Source organism: Lepidochelys kempii, chromosome 5, assembly GCF_965140265.1.
Source record: "Lepidochelys kempii isolate rLepKem1 chromosome 5, rLepKem1.hap2, whole genome shotgun sequence".
Taxonomy (NCBI): Eukaryota; Metazoa; Chordata; order Testudines; family Cheloniidae; genus Lepidochelys; species Lepidochelys kempii.
In genome coordinates this window covers 693223-713821 of record NC_133260.1, presented here as the reverse complement: position 1 = coordinate 713821, position 20599 = coordinate 693223, and the positions used below count along the sequence as shown (strand labels likewise).

Sequence of the window (20599 nt, the reverse complement as noted above, 5' to 3'; positions counted from 1 at the left end):
TGGCACTGCTCGGTCCAGACCACCTTGTCTGGCTTCCCCTTCTTGCATAGCTCAGTGATGGGGGTGGCTATGGCGCTAAAGTGGGGCACAAATCTTCGGTAGTATCCTGCCATCCCAATAAAGGCTTGGACCTGCTTTTTGGTGTGGGGAGCGGGCCAGTCTCTGATCACCTCCACCTTGGCTGGTTCTGGCTTTAGGCGGCCGCTCCCCACCCGATGGCCCAGGTAAGATACTTCCGCCATCCCCACCTTGCACTTCTCCGCTTTTACAGTCAGCCCAGCCCCCTGGAGTCGGTCCAGCACTTGTCTAACCTGGGACGCGTGGTCCTCCCAGGTCTGGCTAAAGACACAGATGTCATCAATATACGCCACGGCAAAACTCTCCATCCCCCTCAGTAGCTGGTCCACCAGGCGCTAGAAGGTGGCCGGCGCTCCCTTGAGGCTGAAAGGCAGGGTCAGGAACTCATAGAGCCCCAGAGGGGTGATAAAGGCCGATTTCAGCCGGGCATCTGCATCCAGCGGCACTTGCCAGTAGCCCTTTGTAAGGTCCATGGTGGTAAGGTACCAAGCTCCTCCCAGCTCGTCTAGGAGCTCGTCCGGCCTGGGCATGGGGTAGGCATCAGATACTGTGATGGCATTGAGCTTCCGATAGTCCACACAGAACCGGACCGACCCGTCCTTTTTGGGGACCAGCACCACCGGCGAGGCCCAAGGGCTGGCAGATGGCTGGATCACCCCCAAAGCCAGCATGTCCCGGACCTCTCTTTCCAGGTCCTGAGCAGTTTTCCCTGTGACTCGGAAGGGGGAGCATCTTATCGGCGGGTGCGACCCTGTCTGCACCCGGTGGACAGTCAGATTAGTGCGTCCAGGCTGGTTGGAAAACAGCTGTCCGTACGGATGCAGCACCTCCCTGACCTCAGCTTGCTGGGCAGGGGTTAGCTGATCCGAGAGGGGAATTGTTTCCAGGGGGGAACCAGCTCTGGTCCCAGGGAATAGATCTACTAAAGGGTCATCTCCCTGCTCCTCCCACTGTCCACACACGGCCAACACCACCTTCCCCCTGGCATAATATGGCTTCATCATATTCACATGGTACACCCGGCGGTGGTGCGCCCGGTTCGACAGCTCCACCACATAGTTTACCTCATTGAGCTGCTTGACGACCTTGAAAGGGCCCTCCCAGGCGGCCTGTAGTTTGTTCTTTCTCACGGGGATGAGAACCATCACCGGATCCCCGGTGGCGTAGGCACGGGCCCGCGCCGTGCGGTCATACCAGACCTTCTGCTTCCTCTGGGCTCTGGCCAGATTCTCCCTGGCCAGGCCCATGAGTTCAGCCAGTCTCTCTCGGAAGATCAGGACATACTCCACCACTGACTCTCCATCGGGAGTGGCCTTCCCCTCCCACTCGTCTCTCATCAGGTCCAGGGGGCCCCTCACCCTCCTGCCATATAACAGTTCGAAAGGCGAAAATCCGGTAGACTCCTGGGGCACCTCCCTGTACGCGAACAGCAGGTGAGGTAAGTACTTGTCCCAATCCTGCGGGTGCTGGTTCATAAAGGTTTTCAGCATCATCTTTAGCGTCCCATTGAACCTCTCCACCAGCCCATTGGACTGGGGGTGATAAGCTGAGGCCCAGTCGTGCCGGACCCCACATTTCTCCCACAAACACCGGAGCAGGGCCGACATGAAGTTGGAGCCTTGGTCTGTCAAGACTTCCTTGGGGAACCCCACCCGGCTGAAAATGGTCAGGAGCACATCGGCCACGGTGTCAGCTTCAATGGAAGCTAAGGGCACTGCCTCGGGGTAGCGGGTGGCAAAATCTACCCCCACCAGAATGTATTTCTTCCCCGACCGCGTCGTCTTGCTGAGAGGCCCCACGATGTCCATGGCCGCCTTCTGGAAAGGCTCCTCTATGATGGGCAAAGGTCTCAAAGCTGCTTTCCCCTTGTCCCGGGCCTTCCCCACCCTCTGACAGGGGTCACAGGATCGGCAATACTGCCGGACCGTGGTAAAGACCCCGGGCCAGTAAAAGTTCTGTAGCAACCTCTGTCACGGAGTCCCCGGGCGATGCTCTGGAACTGCTCCCCACGAAGCCAGGCAGGACTCTGGGGAAGTCGCCTTCCTGTGAGCAGCCTGTCTGCAGGACACACAGCTCACCCGGCTTCCACCTTCCTGGGTCTGACCCCGGAGCATTCAGCATCCTCTGCCCCTCCGTGCACTTCCCACAGTGAGTCCGCCCAGGCGGGGTCCTGGGGCAGCCAGAGGGTCCTGCCCCCCAACTCCGCAGTCAGACGGGACTCTCAGCCAGCCAGTAAAACAGAGGTTTATTAGACGACAGGAACATGGTCTAACACAGAGCTTGTAGGTGCAGAGAACAGGACCCCTCAGCTGGGTCCATTTTGGGGGGCAGTGAGCCAGACAACCACATCTGCACTTCACTCCATGTCCCAGCCAGCCCCAAACTGAAACTCCCTCCTCCTCTGGGCTTTGTCCCTTTCCCGGGCCAGGAGGTCACGGGATTCCTTTGTTCTCCAACCCTTTAGCTCTCACCTTGCAGGCGGGACGGGCCCAGGCCATCAGTTGCCAGGAAACAGGGTGTCGGCCATTCTCTGTGTCCAGACCCCTGCACACACCTGCCCTCTAGGGCTCTGCATTGATCATACACCCTTACCCCACCACCCAGACACTTAAGAACTGCCTAGGGGAAACTGAGGCACCCCCACACTATTCAGAGGAACCATTAAGAACAGTCCCACTTCGTCACAGGGGGTTCCAAAGAGGTTGGAGCGCGGCTGTTCTCAGTGGTGGCAGATGACAGAACGAGGAGTAATGGTCTCAAGTTGCAGGGGGGAGGTTTAGGTTGGATATTAGGAAAAACTTTTTCACTAGGAGGGTGGTGAAGTACTGGAATGGGTTACCTAGGGAGGTGGTGCAATCTCCTTCCTTAGAGGTTTTTAAGGCCCGGCTTGACAAATACTTGGCTGGGATGATTTAATTGGGGATTGGTCCTGCTTTGAGCAGGGGGTTGGACTAGATGATGTCCTGAGGTCTCTTCCAACCCTAAACTTCTATGATTCTATGATTCTATCTGAGTTAAAGAAAATCAGTGACAGAAACTGGATTAATTGCTCCCATTTAAAGGGACCCAGCATCTCGTCAGAGCTGGTTTTGGTTTTGGGTTGGTGGCCCCATCCCTCCCCGTCCTGCGGATCCCTCCTGTGCCTGCCCACCCCCCTGGGTCCCCTCCTTCCCCCTGCAGGCCACGGCCTCCTGTGCTTCTCCAGCTGACCCCTCCCCTGTCGGCATTTCTGCCCCTCAGCCCGGCCCCAGCTCTGTCCCCACAGCGCTTGGCACTGCTCTGTCCTGCTCTTGCCCTCTCGTCCTGCTGTTGCGGCTGCCCACGTGCTCTCTCCTCACTCGCCCCGTTCCTGAGGGTGACTAGTTGCCGTCCTGATTCCTCATCCATGAGTCATGTTTGCTGGCCCTTTAGCGTCGTGTCGCTGGCAGCCTTTGCCGTTGCAAGGTGCTGTGTGTTCACAGAAACCACCCGGAAATGGGGGCCCATTTCCCTGCGCTGCTGTTCGTACATATTCTCCGGAGCCGTGCAGAGCCACCCCGTGGGGAGGAACCAGCAGCTCTTGGGTCCCCCAGGGGGGCCGTTACTGCCGCCTTCGCCGGTCAATTGTCTCATTGCAACAGCCGCAGAACCTTTGGACTCCACCGTTCCTGGGCCTCAGGGCCCAGCGAGGAGCGAACCTGATGAGCCTCTGCACCAAAGTGCTCTCAGCCAGGCCTGGGCCTGGCTCCATCGCTTCACACGGACTCAACCGATGCTCTGGGCATCAGGGGTTTCCAGAGAGCCACAGTCCTGGCCTCGGGTTCGGTCGGAAGTTGCACAACACTGCTCGGGTCACACGGCCCTTTTCACTTTCTCTTTCTTTTCCTCAGAAATTAAACTTAAGCAAAAATCTCTATTTCTTGGAACTGCTAATCAGTAAATAACCAGCACCCATCCCAGCCCCGCCTGTGTCTAGGGTTATAAATAGGGGCCTGAGTGGGAGTTCCAGACACGAGTCCCTGGAAGGAGATTCCTCTGGCACCTGTGGGCAGCCTCCACTCGCAGTAACAATGGGGAAAACGGGTTTCTCTCTGGTCCTTGCCCTATTTCTGGTGACCGTTGGTGCCTCTTCAGAGAGAAAGGTACTACACAGGGCGAGGGGCTGAGGGGGCCGGGCGCTAGCTCTGGGGCGTGTCAGGGCGAGGGCCCGAGGGGGCCGGGCGCTAGCTCTGGGGCGTGTCAGGGCGAGGGCCCGAGGGGGCCGGGCGCTGGCTCTGGGGCATGTCAGGGCGAGGGCCCGAGGGGGCCGGGCGCTGGCTCTGGGGCGTGGCAGGGCGAGGGCCCGAGGGGGCCGGGCGCTGGCTCTGGGGCGTGGCAGGGTGAGGGCCCGAGGGGGCCGGGCGCTGGCTCTGGGGCGTGGCAGGGTGAGGGGCCGAGGGGGCCGGGCGCTGGCTCTGGGGCGTGGCAGGGCGAGGGCCCGAGGGGGCCGGGCGCTGGCTCTGGGGTGTCTCCGGCTGGGGCAGGGCGAGGGGCCGAGGGGGCCGGGCGCTGGCTCTGGGGTGTCTCCGGCCGGGGCAGGGCAAGGGCCGAGGGGGCCGGGCGCTGGCTCTGGGGTGTCTCAGGGTGGGGCAGGGCGAGGGGCCGAGGGGGCCGGGCGCTGGCTCTGGGGTGTCTCTGGCCGGGGCAGGGCGAGGTTCCGAGGGGGCCGGGCGCTAGCTCTGGGGCGTGTCAGGGCGAGGGCCCGAGGGGGCCGGGCGCTGGCTCTGGGGTGTCTCCGGCCGGGGCAGGGCGAGGGCCCGAGGGGGCCGGGCGCTGGCTCTGGGGTGTCTCCGGCCGGGGCAGGGCGAGGGGCCGAGGGGGCCGGGCGCTGGCTCTGGGGTGTCTCAGGGTGGGGCAGGGCGAGGGGCCGAGGGGGCCGGGCGCTGGCTGTGGGGTGTCTCCGGCCGGGGCAGGGCGAGGGCCCGAGGGGGCCGGGCGCTGGCTCTGGGGGTCTCTGGCCGGGGCAGGGAGCAGTGAGAGCCGGAGGGGAGCGATGGGCGTTGGGTCAGGAGCTGCAATGACCCGTGGGGGTGAGGGCAGGCGGGGGGCCTTTCCCCACGCCGGGATCCCGCTCTGGAGGCAACGCAGCCCCGTCGGGCACAGCGACCTGCGGGCTGAGCGCCGCACGCCCCACTCAGCCAGGCAGGTTGTGTCCCGGTGAGGAGACTTCTCGGGGACCGGACAAGAAACGCCCTGAGGTGGTGACGGTGCCAAGCCAGGGAGCCCCGCCAGGGCTGAGGCTCCAGCTCACCAAGCTCGAGCAACCCGCGGGGGGCCTGGAGCCGCTCCCTGCCGGAGCCGCCAAGCAGGACGCTCAGTGCAACGGGCTGGAAGCCGCAGGCTCAGCTTCTCAGAGCCCCGCGTTACCCCGTCAGCAGAGATCAAACACGACTGAGCGGCTCCCTCAAATCGGAAACCCCTTTTGTCCTTCGAGAGCGCCCGGGTCTCAGCCCCCAGCTCGCGGGTCCCTGTCTCCCTGAGCCGCTGGGGGCTGGAACCGGGCGGATTTCACTGCTGCTTTGCCTGGGCATTCGCCTTCTCGGGTCCGAAACGTCCCAGGCCAGAGTCACTCTGGGGACTGGGCTTTCTGAGCAGCCTTGGCAGGGGCAGCTCGGCTGCGGATCCCTCCCCGTGCCGTGGGCGTAGGAGAGGCCAGGCGGCACCCAGAGTACCCCCGGGCGGGGCCGGAGACAGCACGTCCCGGACGACGTTGCGCTGCACCCGTCCCGTCCTCGTGCCCAGCAGTCCCAGGGCAGACCTGCTCCGGGGGACCGGGAGAGGCGCCAGCGGCAGGGAACCTGCCACCTCTCTCGGGCCCCTCGGGGCCCTGTGGCTCCGGGGGACGGACGGCTGCTGTCTCCCCTGCCTCAGAGACGCTCCCCTCGTTGTGTGTGGGGAGGGGACGGTGGGATGGAGAGAGGAAGGGGGACGCCTCCTCCGTACCCCCGGGTTCGGAGAGAGAAGGCAGAGCCCCCGCCCAGCGGCAGAGGGAGGCCGGGTGCTGTGGTTGGGAGGGTTTTATTTTTATTGGGCAGGGGGTTCCCCTCAATGGCCAAGAGTCAGAGCACAGACCCCCTTGGTCACTGGTCGTCCTCTGCTTTGTGGGGTCTGTGTCCTGCGTTTAGGGCTCTCGGGGTCACAGCCTCAGCTGGGGTCTGACCCTCCTGACTCCACCATCCCCCTCCCGCTGACTGCACCCCCCTCTTTCAGTGCATCCTGACTGGCGACTGGCAGAACGACCTGGGCTCTAACATGACCATCTCTGCCGTGAACGGGGCCGGGCAGTTCTCTGGGTTGTACCTCACAGCGGTGTCAGCCACAGAAAAGCCGATCCTCGTGTCGCCCCTGAACGGATCCCAGCATGTCGACAACCTGGAGCACCCAACCTTCGGGTTCACCGTCAAATGGAGCTTCTCAGGTACGTGGCCCAGTGGCTTTGGGGACAGGGCTGGCCTTACCATGAGGCGAACTGAGGCGCCAGACTGTGGGGGGCACCACTAGGACCCAGAGTGTAGAAAATTGTGTCTGCTGCGGATTCTCTCTGCTCGAGATGCCCAGAGAGGGGGGAGTGCTGGGCTGGAGGAAGGAGGGCACAAGAGACATAAGAGGCAGGCAGGAGAAAGGTGAGAGGGAATCACAGAAAGCAGCAAGAGCTGCAGGCAGAGAGAGGAGGAGGAGCCTCTTATGTACCTCTCTAGCACCCCAGGAGCCTGGACTGATTAACCCCAGCTTCTCGGGGAGCTTCCTGTGTCCTCCTGCGTCCCTGAACCCACTTGAGGAGAACAGGCCGTCAACTGAAGGAGTAGGAGCCAGTTAGGCCCTTAAGACGCTGACATCTTCCCTCACTCAGGCCCTGCTACCAGCCTGCTTATTTGTCCCCTTCAACTGAGTGTTGAGAGCCACTGTAGCTGGCCCAGAACAGCAGCCATGAGTGAAAGAAGAAAACGCCCCTCTGGGGCAGCATTCAGAAAAAGAAAGCAAGCAAAGGAAGCTTTTCTATCTTAGCAGGAAGGAGCTCTCCTGAGATACGTAGACACAAATGTTCACGATGAGCCTTCCGGCCCCAAGGAGGATGTGAGTGGTGAGGAGATGCCTGATCTTCCAGTCAGTCAGAGTGCAGGTGACCTGGCAGCTACTGCAGCATCCGTATCTCCATCTCAAATGGATGTAACCATGCACTTTCCTGAAGAAAAGTGTAGATCAGAGAAGAGTGTGGTGGAGGCGCAAGAAACGGCTGCTGCTGAGTTTAGTTCCTTAAGTCTAGAGGATCCAGGACTGTGGACCCCCCTGAGCGGTAGCCTGAAGGACTTCCTTGTACTGCACGGGCCACAGCAAGTGAAAAACTTCATGTCCCCAAAGACAATGGTGGTCAGTGATGCAGCATCAGCAACTTCTAGTGAGGCTGCTGAATTTTTTACTGTAATTCAAAGCATCGATGGATCTTTCTCTGCATCAACTCATCGATGGCAAATTTTGAAGCAACATCTGGGAACTTCTTCTCTGACACTGAAACCACTGAGTGCCAAACAATGGGAAAGTCGAGTGGAGGCGATAAAGCCTCTCAAACACCAAATTGGGAAGATAGATGATGCCATAGTTGCCATTATGGAGGATAATGCTGTGACAGGAACTGTTCATGGGAGAACAGTGGCAGAGGGAAATGGAATCACCAGAAACATACCTAACTTCAAATTTCTGTGTGGCTTAGTGTTGTGGCATGACATACTGTTTGAAATAAATGTTGTAAGCAAGAGACTCCAAGGTGTTGACCTTGATATATCTGGAGCAATGGAACAACTGGACAAAGCAAAGTCATACCTACGGTCTTACCGGTCAGATGAGGGATTTCAAAACGTTCTGAAGAGTGCCCAGAAGTTGGCAGAGGAACTTCACACTGAAGCTATTTTCCCACCCATTCAAGAACACAAGAGTCACCGAAGAAGAAGACATTTTGATTATGAGGCACAGGATAATCCCATAAGAGACCCCAAACAACAATTCAAAGTTGAATTCCTTAACCAGGTGCTAGATTGTGCAATACAGGCAGTTGAAGAACGTTTCATGCAGCTCAGGGAACACAGCAGTAGATTTGGGATGTTGTAGGATATTCCCAAACTCCTCACGATACCTGAAGAAGACCTACACCAGCAATGCAGGGCACTAGAGACAGTGTTGATGACACATGATGACATGCGCGATATTGATGCGAGTGATTTAGGGGATGAACTGAAAGCCCTTTCAAGATACATTTCAGCAGGATCAACTCCAAAGGCTGTTCTGGAATATATGTGCACAGATAAGATGACCACCCTCTTTCCAAATGCTTTTGTTGCTCTGCGTATACGTCTAACACTTCCTGTAACAGTTGTGAGTGGAGAACGCAGCTTCTCCAAGCTGAAGTTAATAAAAACATGTCTACGCGCCACACTGACACAGGAGAGGCTGGTCGGCCTTGCCATCATCTCAACAGAGCACGAGCTGGCCCAGACTATGGACCTTCAGCAGGAAGCAGTTCAAATCTTTGCAACCAAGAAGGCTCAGAAAGCACCACTTTGGCTATTCAAACAGATACAAATGCCGGTGTTTACTAGGCAGACAAGAAACGTTACATTCGCTATTCAGGCGTTTGAAAGTTAAGTGTTACTTAAAATGTTTGAACAAGGCATTCTAAGTCGTGAGTTCTCCTTTACTGGGGTAGGTAGCAGAGCAGCACCCTGAGAGGAGTAAAACAGGAAGAAGGCAGAATTGAGACCTTTCAAAGTTTTGGCCCATGCGAGGGGGTATGGGGGCCTCATTTGAGCTCCCCACCTCAGGTACCAAAATGTTGTGGGCCAGCCCTGTTCGGGGACCAGCGCGGGGGTCACAGGGAGAGGAATTCGGTGCTCAATGGATAGGCTGAAATCCCCCCAGCTCCACCTGGGGCAGTGCCTGGCGCCCCCCACCCAGCCCACCCCAGGCCATCTTCCGCAGCCTCCTCCTCCTCCTCCCATTCGTGACCCTGCCTGTCGCAGGCCACCCCTTTGGCCTGGCACTGCCTCCCCATCTCATGCACCCAATGGCCAGCAACCTGCTGTGGCTGACAAGGCTCATCACAACGTAGTGATCCTCCCCGCCCCCCACAACACTCAGTAACTTTGGTTCCTGTGCCAAAGTCCCTGCCATCATTTCACCTCCTCTCTGGGTGGGGAACCAGCTGTTTGCCCTGGGACACTTCTGTTCTGGAGGGGCACGTTTTGGCAAAGTGGTTGCATTTGCCACATCCTCGGCATTCTTGCCCATATGCAGGATGGTTCCTATGGCATGGTCACGGCCGCATTTAGAACAACCCTTCATTGCCCCTGGCTGCTCTTTTTTCACTGGATCCCAGGTTTTTGTTAGCAGCAGGACGGCTTCCAGCCTAGGCGCTTGCCAAAGGCAGACTCAGTGCGATGGGGGCACTTGTCTGTCTGGCTCACCCAGCCCTCCCAGTTGTTTTCAATCATTTCGTCTGCACGATATTATACGTCCGCAGCATGTTCAAGGGTTTGGACAGCCTCGCTCGCACCGCGTTTGACACAACACACGCACAAGGCGGTCTCACTGAGCAATTTGCTCGGTTCTCAGTAGTCACATGATTGTGCTGCCAGGTTTAAATCAGTCACATATTGATCCCCATCGGTCTGACTTCTGGTGAAAAATTGTGCTTCTCACACATGAAGTTGCTTTGCGGTGCACAGAATGCCTCAGACTCACTCTTTGAGACCTCTATGTTTTCTCCATCTGCATCATCATCAACTTGAAACCTCCCCTCGTGCTCCTTCACCTGTCCAGGAAGAAATAACTCTGTCTGCCGCCATCCATCTATTGTGTCTGCACCCAGAGCCGGTGCCAGGCATAAGCAGACTGAGCAATTGCTTAGGGCCCCGAGCAGCTCAAGGGGGCCCCCTTTAATTATTACTATGTGTTGTGGGGGGAAATATTCCCACTTAGGGCCCGCAATGGCTGGTTCAGCACTGTCTGCACCACTCACAACACTGCGCACTCAGATCCTTGCTCCCACTTTCGCCATTTTTCTGCTGCATTTCTGCCAAACTCTAACTTTCCTGGAGGCTTTACATGGTCCTCCGCCAGGCACAGGCTCCTTGTCCTGTTCAGCCAGCAGCTTCCCTCCCCGCTCCTGCTGCTCTGCCCCATGCACATGCCTCCTAGGCCCATCTGCATGAAGCAGGCACAGCCCAGTGTTTCATTCAGTGATCAGAGAATGGGGCAGCTCGTCAGTATCCCTTTTCATTCTCCTTAGGGTGACCAGGTGTCCGGTTTTCGACATGAACACCTGGTCAAAAAGGGATCCTGACAGCCCCAGTCAGCCCCAAACCCCTCATCCCCAGCCGGAGCTCTCACTCCCTCCCGCACCCCAACCCCCTGCTCCGCCTGGTGATAAGGAGCGAGTGAGTCAGGGTGGGGACAGCAAGAGATAGAGGGAGGGGGAGGGAAGAAGGAAGATCCTGGGAACTACAGGCCAGTCAGCCTCACCTCAGTCCCTGGAAAAATCATGGAGCAGGTCCTCAAAGAATCAATCCTGAAGCACTTGCATGAGAGGAAAGTGATCAGGAACAGCCAGCATGGATTCACCAAGGGAAGGTCATGCCTGACTAATCTAATCGCCTTTTATGATGAGATTACTGGTTCTGTGGATGAAGGGAAAGCAGTGGATGTATTGTTTCTTGACTTTAGCAAAGCTTTTGACACGGTCTCCCACAGTATTCTTGTCAGCAAGTTAAGGAAGTATGGGCTGGATGAATGCACCATAAGGTGGGTAGAAAGCTGGCTAAATTGTCGGGCTCAACGGGTAGTGATCAATGGCTCCATGTCTAGTTGGCAGCCGGTATCAAGTGGAGTGCCCCAGGGGTCGGTCCTGGGGCCGGTTTTATTCAATATCTTCATAAATGATCTGGAGGATGGTGTGGATTGCACTCTCAGCAAATTTGCGGATGATACTAAACTGGGAGGAGTGGTAGATACGCTGGAGGGGAGGGATAGGATACAGAAGGACCTAGACCAATTGGAAGATTGGGCCAAAAGGAATCTGATGAGGTTCAATAAGGATAAGTGCAGGGTCCTGCACTTAGGACGGAAGAACCCAATGCACAGCTACAGACTAGGGACCGAATGGCTAGGCAGCAGTTCTGCAGAAAAGGACCTAGGGGTGACAGTGGACGAGAAGCTGGATATGAGTCAGCAGTGTGCCCTTGTTGCCAAGAAGGCCAATGGCATTTTGGGATGTATAAGTAGGGGCATAGCGAGCAGATCGAGGGACGTGATCGTTCCCCTCTATTCGACATTGGTGAGGCCTCATCTGGAGTACTGTGTCCAGTTTTGGGCCCCACACTTCAAGAAGGATGTGGATAAATTGGAGAGAGTCCAGCGAAGGGCAACAAAAATGATTAGGGGACTGGAACACATGAGTTATGAGGAGAGGCTGAGGGAGCTGGGATTGTTTAGCCTGCAGAAGAGAAGAATGAGGGGGGATTTGATAGCTGCTTTCAACTACCTGAAAGGGGGTTCCAAAGAGGATGGCTCTAGACTGTTCTCAATGGTAGCAGATGACAGAACGAGGAGTAATGGTCTCAAGTTGCAGTGGGGGAGGTTTAGATTGGATATTAGGAAAAACTTTTTCACTAAGAGGGTGGTGAAACACTGGAATGCGTTACCTAGGGAGGTGGTAGAATCTCCTTCCTTAGAGGTTTTTAAGGTCAGGCTTGACAAAGCCCTGGCTGGGATGATTTAACTGGGAATTGGTCCTGCTTTGAGCAGGGGGTTGGACTAGATGACCTTCTGGGGTCCCTTCCAACCCTGAGATTCTATGATTCTATGATTCTATGATTCTGGGGTCCATCCTGGGCACTGCCAGTGACTCACTGGGGCCTTGGCCTGTCACTTCCCTTCCGTACAATGAGATCACTGTCCGGACCCACCTCCCAGGCTGGGCGTGGAGCCTGGGACGTGCTTGTGGGTGAGAGGTGCGGGAGAGGACACCAGGGGTCTCAGGCCGAGTGTCTCTGAGGTTCGCTCTAACCCCTGTTCGATTCCGTGGCAGACTCGACAACCGTCTTTGTGGGCCAGTGCTTCACGGATGATCATGGGAAGGAAACTCTGCAGACCATGTGGCTGCTGCGAGTGAAGGCCAAATCCATGGATGATAACTGGAAAGCAACCACGTGAGTGACTGAAAATCCTCATTCCCCAGGGAACAGAATCATCTCCAGTGGTCTGGCTTCGCCATCCCAGGAGATGGACACAGCCTGTGTGGAGGAGACTCAGGTGATGGGGTGGGGACCAGTCCCGTGGCCAGAGGAGACAGGCAATGGCCTGCAGTGGGGAGCAGCACGTCTTCCCCAGACGCTCCTGCACTGACCACTGTGAGCCTAACTCTGGCAGGGAGGAGGAGAGAACTCAGTGACAGGACCATCAGAAAAGCCCCAGAAGTCCTAAGCATCTGCAGACGGCCATCAGGTCCCCCCTCACTCTTCTGTTCTCAAGAATAACCATGCGCAGTATTTCTACCCTTTCCTCAGGTTGCATTTTCTAAACCTTTGATCATTTTTCTTGCTCTCCTCTGGCCCCTCTCCAATTTCTCCATATCTTTCCTAAAGCGCAGCACCCAGACCTGGCCCAGGCCTCCAGCTGAGGCCTCCCCAGCGTGAGGAGAGGACAATCACCTCCCCTCTCGTACATATAATGCTCCTGTTAACACAGCCCTCGATTCGATCAGCCTTTTCCCCAGCTGCATCATGCTGTGGGCTCATGTTCAGTTTGTGATCTACGACACCCCACAGCTGGTTTCAGCAGTGCTCCCTCCTAGCTAGATGATCCCCACTTTGTAGCTGTGCATAGGATTTTTTGCTCCTGGCTGAAGTACTTTGCACTTGTCTTCTTTGAATTTCATCCAGGTGACCTCAGACCAATTGTCCAATTTCTCAAGGTCGCTCTGGATTTTAATCCTGCCCCCCAAGTGCTGCCAGCCCCTCCCAGCCTGGTGTCACCCCCACATTGTATAAGCCCCCTCGCCATGCCATTGTCCAAGTCCTACATGAAAACACTGAGTAGCAGCGGCCCCAGGACTGACCCCTGGGGAGGGGGCCCAGGCCTCTGGTGCTACTTCGTGCCCCTCCCTGCGGCAAGGGAGCTCCTGCCTGGTGACCTGTTTGTGCCCAGCCCTCCTCAGAGCACAGGCTGGCACCCAGCATGTCAGCAGCCAGGCGGGAGGCTACGGGGGGGCTGGGGGCACCTCCCGGGGGCACCAAGGGGAGATTTGAGCGAGTGGCTGCTGAAAGGCCCCTGCCCTCAATGGCCCTGCTGAGCACCATGGGGATGTGCAGCCTGCGGAGCCCCTGCCCCCCCCCCCACCCCGGGTGCTGCTGGGTGGCGCTGAGGCCCTGCCAGTGCGGGGTGCCCACAGCCATGCTGCCTCCCTGGGGTGGGCGGCTGGGTGCCCCCCTGAGGTAACGCCCATATTAATTGTCTGCCAGCCCCCTACCTGCCCCTGCATGGTGCTGCTGGGGGCCCCGTGAGATGGAGCTTGGACGAGGGGCGTTCCCCATACAGCGGTGCTCAGCACCCGGGCCGGGTGCCCTGGGGATGGGGTGTCCCTCTTTGGGCTTCTCTCCTCAGGCTCATGCACCTTCTGCCCCTGCCTCCTTCCTCCCTCTAGTGTATGGGGCAGCCCCGAGTGCAGGCCCATGCTGGGCCAGTAACCCAAGCTCTGTGCTTCCCCGCAGGGTCGGTACAAACGTTTTCACTCGGATCAAGGTGCAGAACATGGGCGAATCCGTGAGGAGCGACCTGTGACCAGTGATCCCAGCAGCACCGTGACCACACTCTGCAGCCCCAGGGCTCCTGGCCCCCCATCCGGGACTGTTCTGGGCTCTCTCGAGAGCGTCTTGCCCGGCCTCAGGGCTGTTTGCTGGGCTGCAGAATCACCCGTCTCTGTCTCCAACTCCCCCTCGCTCTCCGGTGACCCCCCCAGAATCGCTGTCCCCACCCCCCCATTCCTTTCCCAGTAAAGCTCTAGCGCGGGAGGCAAATGAGTCTCTGGTGTTTTTACCGCTCTTGACCCTTGGGGTGAAGCTGTTGCTGAGCCGTGAGTCCCACCTGGCCCTCCCTGGATTCCCCGGGAGGTGCCGGATTCTCTCCCGTTAGCCAGGCCCTTCCTGGGATGCCCCTTGGCAGGTTCATCCCCCTGGGTCGCTCCTTTGCTCCCTGGACACTCAATAACAGATTTAAAAGTAGCCATCCTTCAACAAAAAAACTTCAGAAACACACTTCAAAGAGAAACTGCAGAGCTACAATTCATCTGCAAACTTACAACCATTAATTTGGGCTTGACCAGGGACTGGGAGTGGCTGGCTCACTACAAAAGCAACTTTCCCTCTCTTGGTATTGACACCTCCTCATCAGCTATTGGGAGTGGACCACATCCCCCCTGACTGAACTGGCCTTGTCAGCCCTGGTTTTCCCCTTGTAAGGTATCTCCCTTCTCTTCATGTGCCAGTATAACTATGCCTGTATCTGTAATTTTCACTCCATGCATCTGAAGAAGTGGGTTTTTTACCCATGAAAGCTTCTGCCCAAATAAATCGGGTTAGTCTTTAAAGTGCCACTTACTCCTCGTTGTTTTTGTGGATACAGTCTGACACGGTGAGCCCCCGATACTCCTTTGCTCACTGCCCATCGCTCTGTCCAGAGGCACCCGCTATCAGCCTGGACTCAGCTCAGCCTGGTGCTCTGGTCTGGGAGTCCCTGGGTGTCCCTGTTACCCCAACTCCCAACCACTTTGCTACTGAAATATCCAAGTCTGAGGCAGAAACTGAGGGACCGTCTAGACCTGCCTGAGCAGCCAGGTCTGAAAGGGGTCAGGCTGCATCACGCCCGGAAGACTGGGGCACGGGGATTTCTGAACCCGGTCATAACCCACCCACCTGCAGAGACCGCCCTGCGCTCGGAGCACCGCAGCATCCTGGCTGAACGTCCAGCTCAGAGGCCCTTTGGGCACAGGGAAGAGGCTGCAGAGCGAGTGCGATTCCCTGTCTCTGCACAACCTCGCTCCCCAGGCTGGCCAGGAGCTGTGCTCCATTTTCCGTCCCCAGGGCCCATGCTGTCCACAGCACTGCCAGCCCCCAGCCTTTGGGCTCATGAGTCAAACTCCAAAATCATGATTGACTTAAAAATCCTGGGGTTTTTAAATAGAACGCTGTGTTGTTAAAACTGCCCTCCAGTTATTGAGCCATTGGGGTTAGCTGCCAGCAGCCGTCCACACTGTGGGATCATCCCAGTTCAAAATTCAACCTTAAATGCACACACACAATTGCAGGTTGCAAACAAAACCTTCCAAACGTGAACAGAGTGCAAAGCAATGCGGCAATGCTTGCCTGAGTCTGCAGGCAGCCTGACACAACAGCTCTGAGCGGTGTAGACAGCTCATGTGCCTCAGTGCGGCGTTAACTCAGGCGGCCAATGATGAGGATGATGATGATGTAAATGTCAACATTATGAACTATTTCCCTGCATGACAGGAAAGGGAGGACCAGAGTGTGAAGAGTGACGCACTCCCTTCTGGAGACTTGTCTACATGGGAAAGTTACGGTGCTCTGAGCTAAGCTGTGAATTGAAAGAGCTCTAGTTTCTACGGCTGTAAGGCCCCGCGCAGACACTCCTATCTGGGCAGGCTCGCCTTTTCTCAGTTCTGTTTATTGTTTTGAAAGAGGTTTAAGAATAACTGAAAACAGTCGCTCTTAGTCCGGAATCCGAGTGTCCACACGGGGAGTTTTACCGCTATAACAGGCACATCGGTTTCACGATAGTGGGGTAATTACATGGGTCAAATGTTTCTGTGTGGACAAGCCTAGTTTGACTCGTAATAACTTGGGTTTCCTGTCATAGTGCCCCTGGGTGCCTGGAGGCGGCCTTGCAAGCGGTCCTCAACCCCTGTGCCTCTGCAGCCCATCTGCCTCTCCTCGGGTCCTCCGTGGCTCAGCCCTCCGGCCAGTCACCTAAAGTCCAAGCCCTGTCCGGGGTGCCCAGACTCCCCAAATGACGCCAGCTTGAACAACCGTCCCAAATTACCTAAACAAAAGGCCCTTCGCGCCCTCCTGGGCTCTACCCACATTTCTTACTCTTACCAGCGCGCTGGCCCCCCAGGATTTTCCCACTGAGAGTCCAAATGCCCCATCCATCACCCTGACCATCCACCCCGCCGGGCCTCCTCTTCGGCTCCCTGCTCCTGTAGGCCCTGGCTCAGGGTCCCTCACCGGAGCCTTCCCTGCTCCCTGTGGGCTCTGCGAGTCCCTGTTCCCTTTCCAGAACAGTGACCCCAGGACTGCCTCCCTGGATCATCCCCTTCCCCAGGGCCCAGCACGGAGATCAGTTCTATCCCCAGGCCTTTCCCTATCTCCTCTCTCCTGGGTCTGTTCCCTTCAGCGGAGATCCCTCAGCTTCTTTCAAGGCCCAAGTGCCTAACAGGTCTAGCTAGGTCTGCTCTCTCCGGCCAGGAGGCCATTCATTAATCACCCCACCGGTACGGCCCATGACTCTGTTTCTTCCTCGTCTAGCAGGTGACAGGGTTTCGCCCCATCACAGACCCCCACCAGCATGAACCTTGCTGCAGGCCGCGTCTAGGGGGTGACTCCCAGCTCACATAGACTTCCCCGGGCTAGCACTCAGTGCAGTACAGCGCTGCCAGGAGCAGCGAAGCCGAGGTAGCCTAGGCAGCGGGAGTGGTGGCATGGGCCAGCCAACCCCGTACAAACCCCGTACAACCCCGTACAAACCCGGACCCGTGCACGTACTCAGGGCGGCTAACCTGGGCCATGGCTGTCCGTGCTACCCTGGCTACCCGGCTGTGTTTGGCACACTCGCTCGATGAGGCATGTGTACGCGAGTGGGGCGTCACCCCCAGCTCACAGTGTAGACGTAGCCTCAGGGCATAGCCACAGTGCGCCGGCAGGTTGTGACTGCCGCTCCCGTAGCTGTGCCGGAGACGGCTGCAACCCCCGGGCCAGGAAGCTGCGGCCACAGGGCCAGCCGTGCTGCAGCCCCTGCTAAGAATTACCCATGGAAAGCCTAGGCCGAAGCGTGCCCTAGTGCGGCTGCACCGCCCTGTTACCCCAGCCCGCGAGAGAAAAGCTCGCTCAGGCATGACCACGTGAGCTGTGGTTACGCCAGGGACTGCAGTGCAGACGTACCCTCAGTTACTGAACAGCTCGTGCCGCCCCTGTGCACCAGGTCAGAGCCCCCGTTCCTGAGCCCCCTTGTTCAACGCGCAGCCCGCGGCAGTGAGCAGGGGAACACCAGCTCTTTCTGCTCTGGGGCACGTCCGGCTGCACCTGCAGGGAAAAGGGAGCCCACAGACCCGGGGAAGGGTTCTCGGAGGTCTGACACTCACTGCTTCCGAGAATCCCTGCCTGCTTCCAGGCTGCCCACGGGGATTGTTAATGGTGGGTGTTGCGATGAAGCCTGCGGGCCCCGCTCCCACGCCTGGGTCCCACACACACCAAAAGGCAGCCCCTGAAGAACGCGCTCAGAGCCTCAGTACAAAGCCGAGATTCCTGGGCGTTAGGGGCCATTCTGACCATCCAGCCTGAGCTCCTGCACAGGCCAGGCCAGAGACCCCACCCAAAGTCTCCCAACCCCCCGACAGGGGCAGCTGGCCCCAAAAGGGGGGTCGGGCCCCTGTCTACCTGCAACGGGCTTCTTTCAGGAGAACCAGCCCGTCTCAGCCCAGCTGTGAACAATCCACTGGCTGCTGGCTGGCGGCTGCCTGGCTAACGAGCCCCTGGGCCCCGTACTAGGCTACGGAGCTCAGCTGGTCGAGAGGCTCCTAGAGAGAAGCTCCAGGAAGGGAGGTGGGGCAGGACCAGGCTGTGAGGAGCCGTGTGCTGTGGGAGGAGGGCTGCAGCTGGCAGGAAGGCCCCAGCTCCAGAAACAGGATCACGCGGAGGGGGAGCATGCCTTGAGGGTGCAGCCGGGACCTGGCACTGCCGGACTCGTGGTAACTGATAAACTCAGAGGGCGTCGGCCTCCCTGCTTGGAAAGCTGGGTGAGGGGCTTTCTTGTGTCTCCGGGACCTTTCTGTCAATGAATTCAGAACCTCGGAATGGGAGTGGTGCTGTTTGATGCGAGGGTTGGATTTATTGATGACCTAACTGGGGAAATGAAGGCAGGACCCAGCTGCGAGGAGGCTTGGGGATGGCAGGTGACACCTACACCCACTAGCCTGGGGCGGAGCTAGAGCAGATCTCTGAGACAGAGACCCCCAACTCAGTGATGGAGACGCCACTGTGTCCCCGGAGAAGCTGTTCCAATGGTTAAAGCCCCGTTGATAAAACTCTGGTCTGCTCGGGTGGAGATACAGAAAAGTGGCAGGATCTTCCGGAGAGCTGGAGGGCGGGAGTTCGGGGGAGACGAAAGGAGCTAAGTGGGTCGGGCCTGGCCTGGCCTTGCTACGAGGGAGGCTGTGTTTACACGCCAGCCAGCACAGCTGCAGCACCGTATTGTAAACGCTTCCTACGCTGGCGGAAGGAGTTGTCCCGTCAGTGCAGTGAATCCACCCCTGGAAGCCGCTGGAAGCTCGCCAGCGTAGACGTGGCCTGAGTTGCTCAGGGCCGTGAAAACTCTCACGCGCTGAGCACTGTAATGATCTCGCCCTAACCCCGGTGTAGCTGGAGCTGGGCTGACAGAGGAATTCTCCCAAGCCCACACCTACGCCGGGGCTTCAGGCAGCCCCATTCCAGTGCTCAGGGCGTGACAGTCTGCATGGCCGTGAGTGACTCAGGCCATGTCTTCACCGTGCAGCCGCTCTCAGGTTCGGGCCACGTCGCTTGTGTAGCTGCTCTCCTGGTGGCGGAATAAAACCACCTCCCCCGAGGGGCAGTAGCTGTGCTGGGGGGTGGGGAGCTCTCCCACCAACACAGCGCTGGGCACACGGCCACTTACGCCTTCTCAACTTAAGTTGCTCACGGGAGTGTTTTTTTAACACCCCTGAGCGACATAAGCTTTGCTGGCCTCAGTGGCCGTGTAGACATGGCCTTAGGTAGGTCCATCTGACTTTAAAGCGTAGGCCTGGCAAGAGAGCAGACAAGTCTGCAGTCATGTCCCGCCTTGCAGACAGTCTCCGCATGCCCAGGTGTGATTTACCAACTCTCTCTCCCTGGCGCTGGGGGTGGTGCGGGTGCCCCAGACTCTGTCACTTCCCAGCACGCCGTTATCGTGCAGTCAGGGGTTTCCCCTGCCTCATGTTACCTCCTGACCCACTGCTCACGTTCCTCTGCTTCAGCCCCTGCTAACTTACCCTAACGATTGCCCCATGAGCCACTGCAGTGTCGCCCGGCCACACATCCCTTTTCCCTTTCACAGCAAAGCAGCTGATTGATTCTGAGAAATCACACAGCAGTAAGGAAACAAACAAGAGAGGAAGCTGCCCATCCCACCCTGCAAATTGCTCACAGTATAAATAACATCCCAGCTAGGTGTAGCCAGCTACTGAGGCTGGTATCAGCTGTGGGGCCCAGAGCCATAAACAAGGGCTTATCTGTGAGCCCCAGAGGCAGCTGGCTGGAGGAAGCAGAACATCTGACACCTGCAGCCAGCTTGGAATACCAGAGGTGATAAGCAAAATCAGCTTCTCCCACAGTTGCCAACTTTCACACGGTAAATAGGGGAAGCTGCCAGCGGCCGTCCACACTGTGTGATCATCCCACTTCAAAGTTCAACCTTAAACGCACACACAGAATTGCAGGTTGCAAACAAAACCTTCCAAACGTGAACAGAGTGCAAAGCAATGTGGCCAGTCACCTAAAGTCCAAGCCCTGTCCAGGGTGCCCAGACTCCCCAAATGAATGCCAGCTTGAACAACCGTCCCAAAGTACCTAAACAAAAGGCCCTTCGCGCCCTCTGGGGCTCTACCCACATTTCTTACTCTTACCAGTGTGCTGGACCCCCAAGATTTTCCCACTGAGAATCCAAATGCCCCATCCATCACCCTGATCATAGAATCATAGAATACCAGGGTGGGAAGGGACCTCAGGAGGTCATCTAGTCCAACCCCCTGCTCAAAGCAGGACCAATCCCCAATTAAATCATCCCAGCCAGGGCTTTGTCAAGCCTGACCTTAAAAACCTCTAAGGAAGGAGATTCGACCACCTCCCTAGGTAACGCATTCCAGTGTTTCACCACCCTCCTAGTGAAAAAGTTTTTCCTAATATCCAACCTAAACCTCTCCCACTGCAACTTGAGACCATTACTCCTTGTTCTGTCATCTGCTACCACTGAGAACAGTCTACATCCATCCTCTTTGGAACCCCCTTTTAGGTAGTTGAAAGCAGCTATCAAATCCCCCCTCATTCTTCTCTTCCGCAGACTAAACAATCCAAGTTCCCTCAGCCTCTCCTCATAAGTCATGTGTTCCAGCCCCCGAATCATTTTTGTTGCCCTTCGCTGGACTCTCTCCAATTTATCCACATCCTTCTTG

General features: G+C 57.4%; 1 protein-coding gene across 3 annotated transcripts; it reads left to right on the top strand.

The window, feature by feature from the left end:
* The first annotated feature begins 4049 nt into the window (after positions 1–4049).
* Positions 4050–14728, top strand: LOC140911046 (avidin-like). 3 transcript variants are annotated; one of them, XM_073343257.1, is made up of 4 exons: positions 4050–4199; positions 6307–6514; positions 12173–12293; positions 13854–14728. In XM_073343257.1, exons 1-4 carry the CDS (start codon positions 4128–4130, stop codon positions 13921–13923), a joined length of 471 nt encoding a protein of 156 aa, XP_073199358.1. In that variant the 5' UTR covers positions 4050–4127; the 3' UTR covers positions 13924–14728. The 3 variants fall into 3 exon arrangements, with proteins under 3 accessions (XP_073199358.1, XP_073199357.1, XP_073199356.1); XM_073343256.1 differs by lacking the exons at positions 4050–4199; positions 12173–12293; positions 13854–14728 and adding an exon at positions 7105–8827 and having other exon boundaries at positions 6432–6514; XM_073343255.1 differs by lacking the exons at positions 4050–4199; positions 12173–12293; positions 13854–14728 and adding an exon at positions 7102–8827 and having other exon boundaries at positions 6433–6514.
* Positions 14729–20599: the final 5871 nt, after the last annotated feature.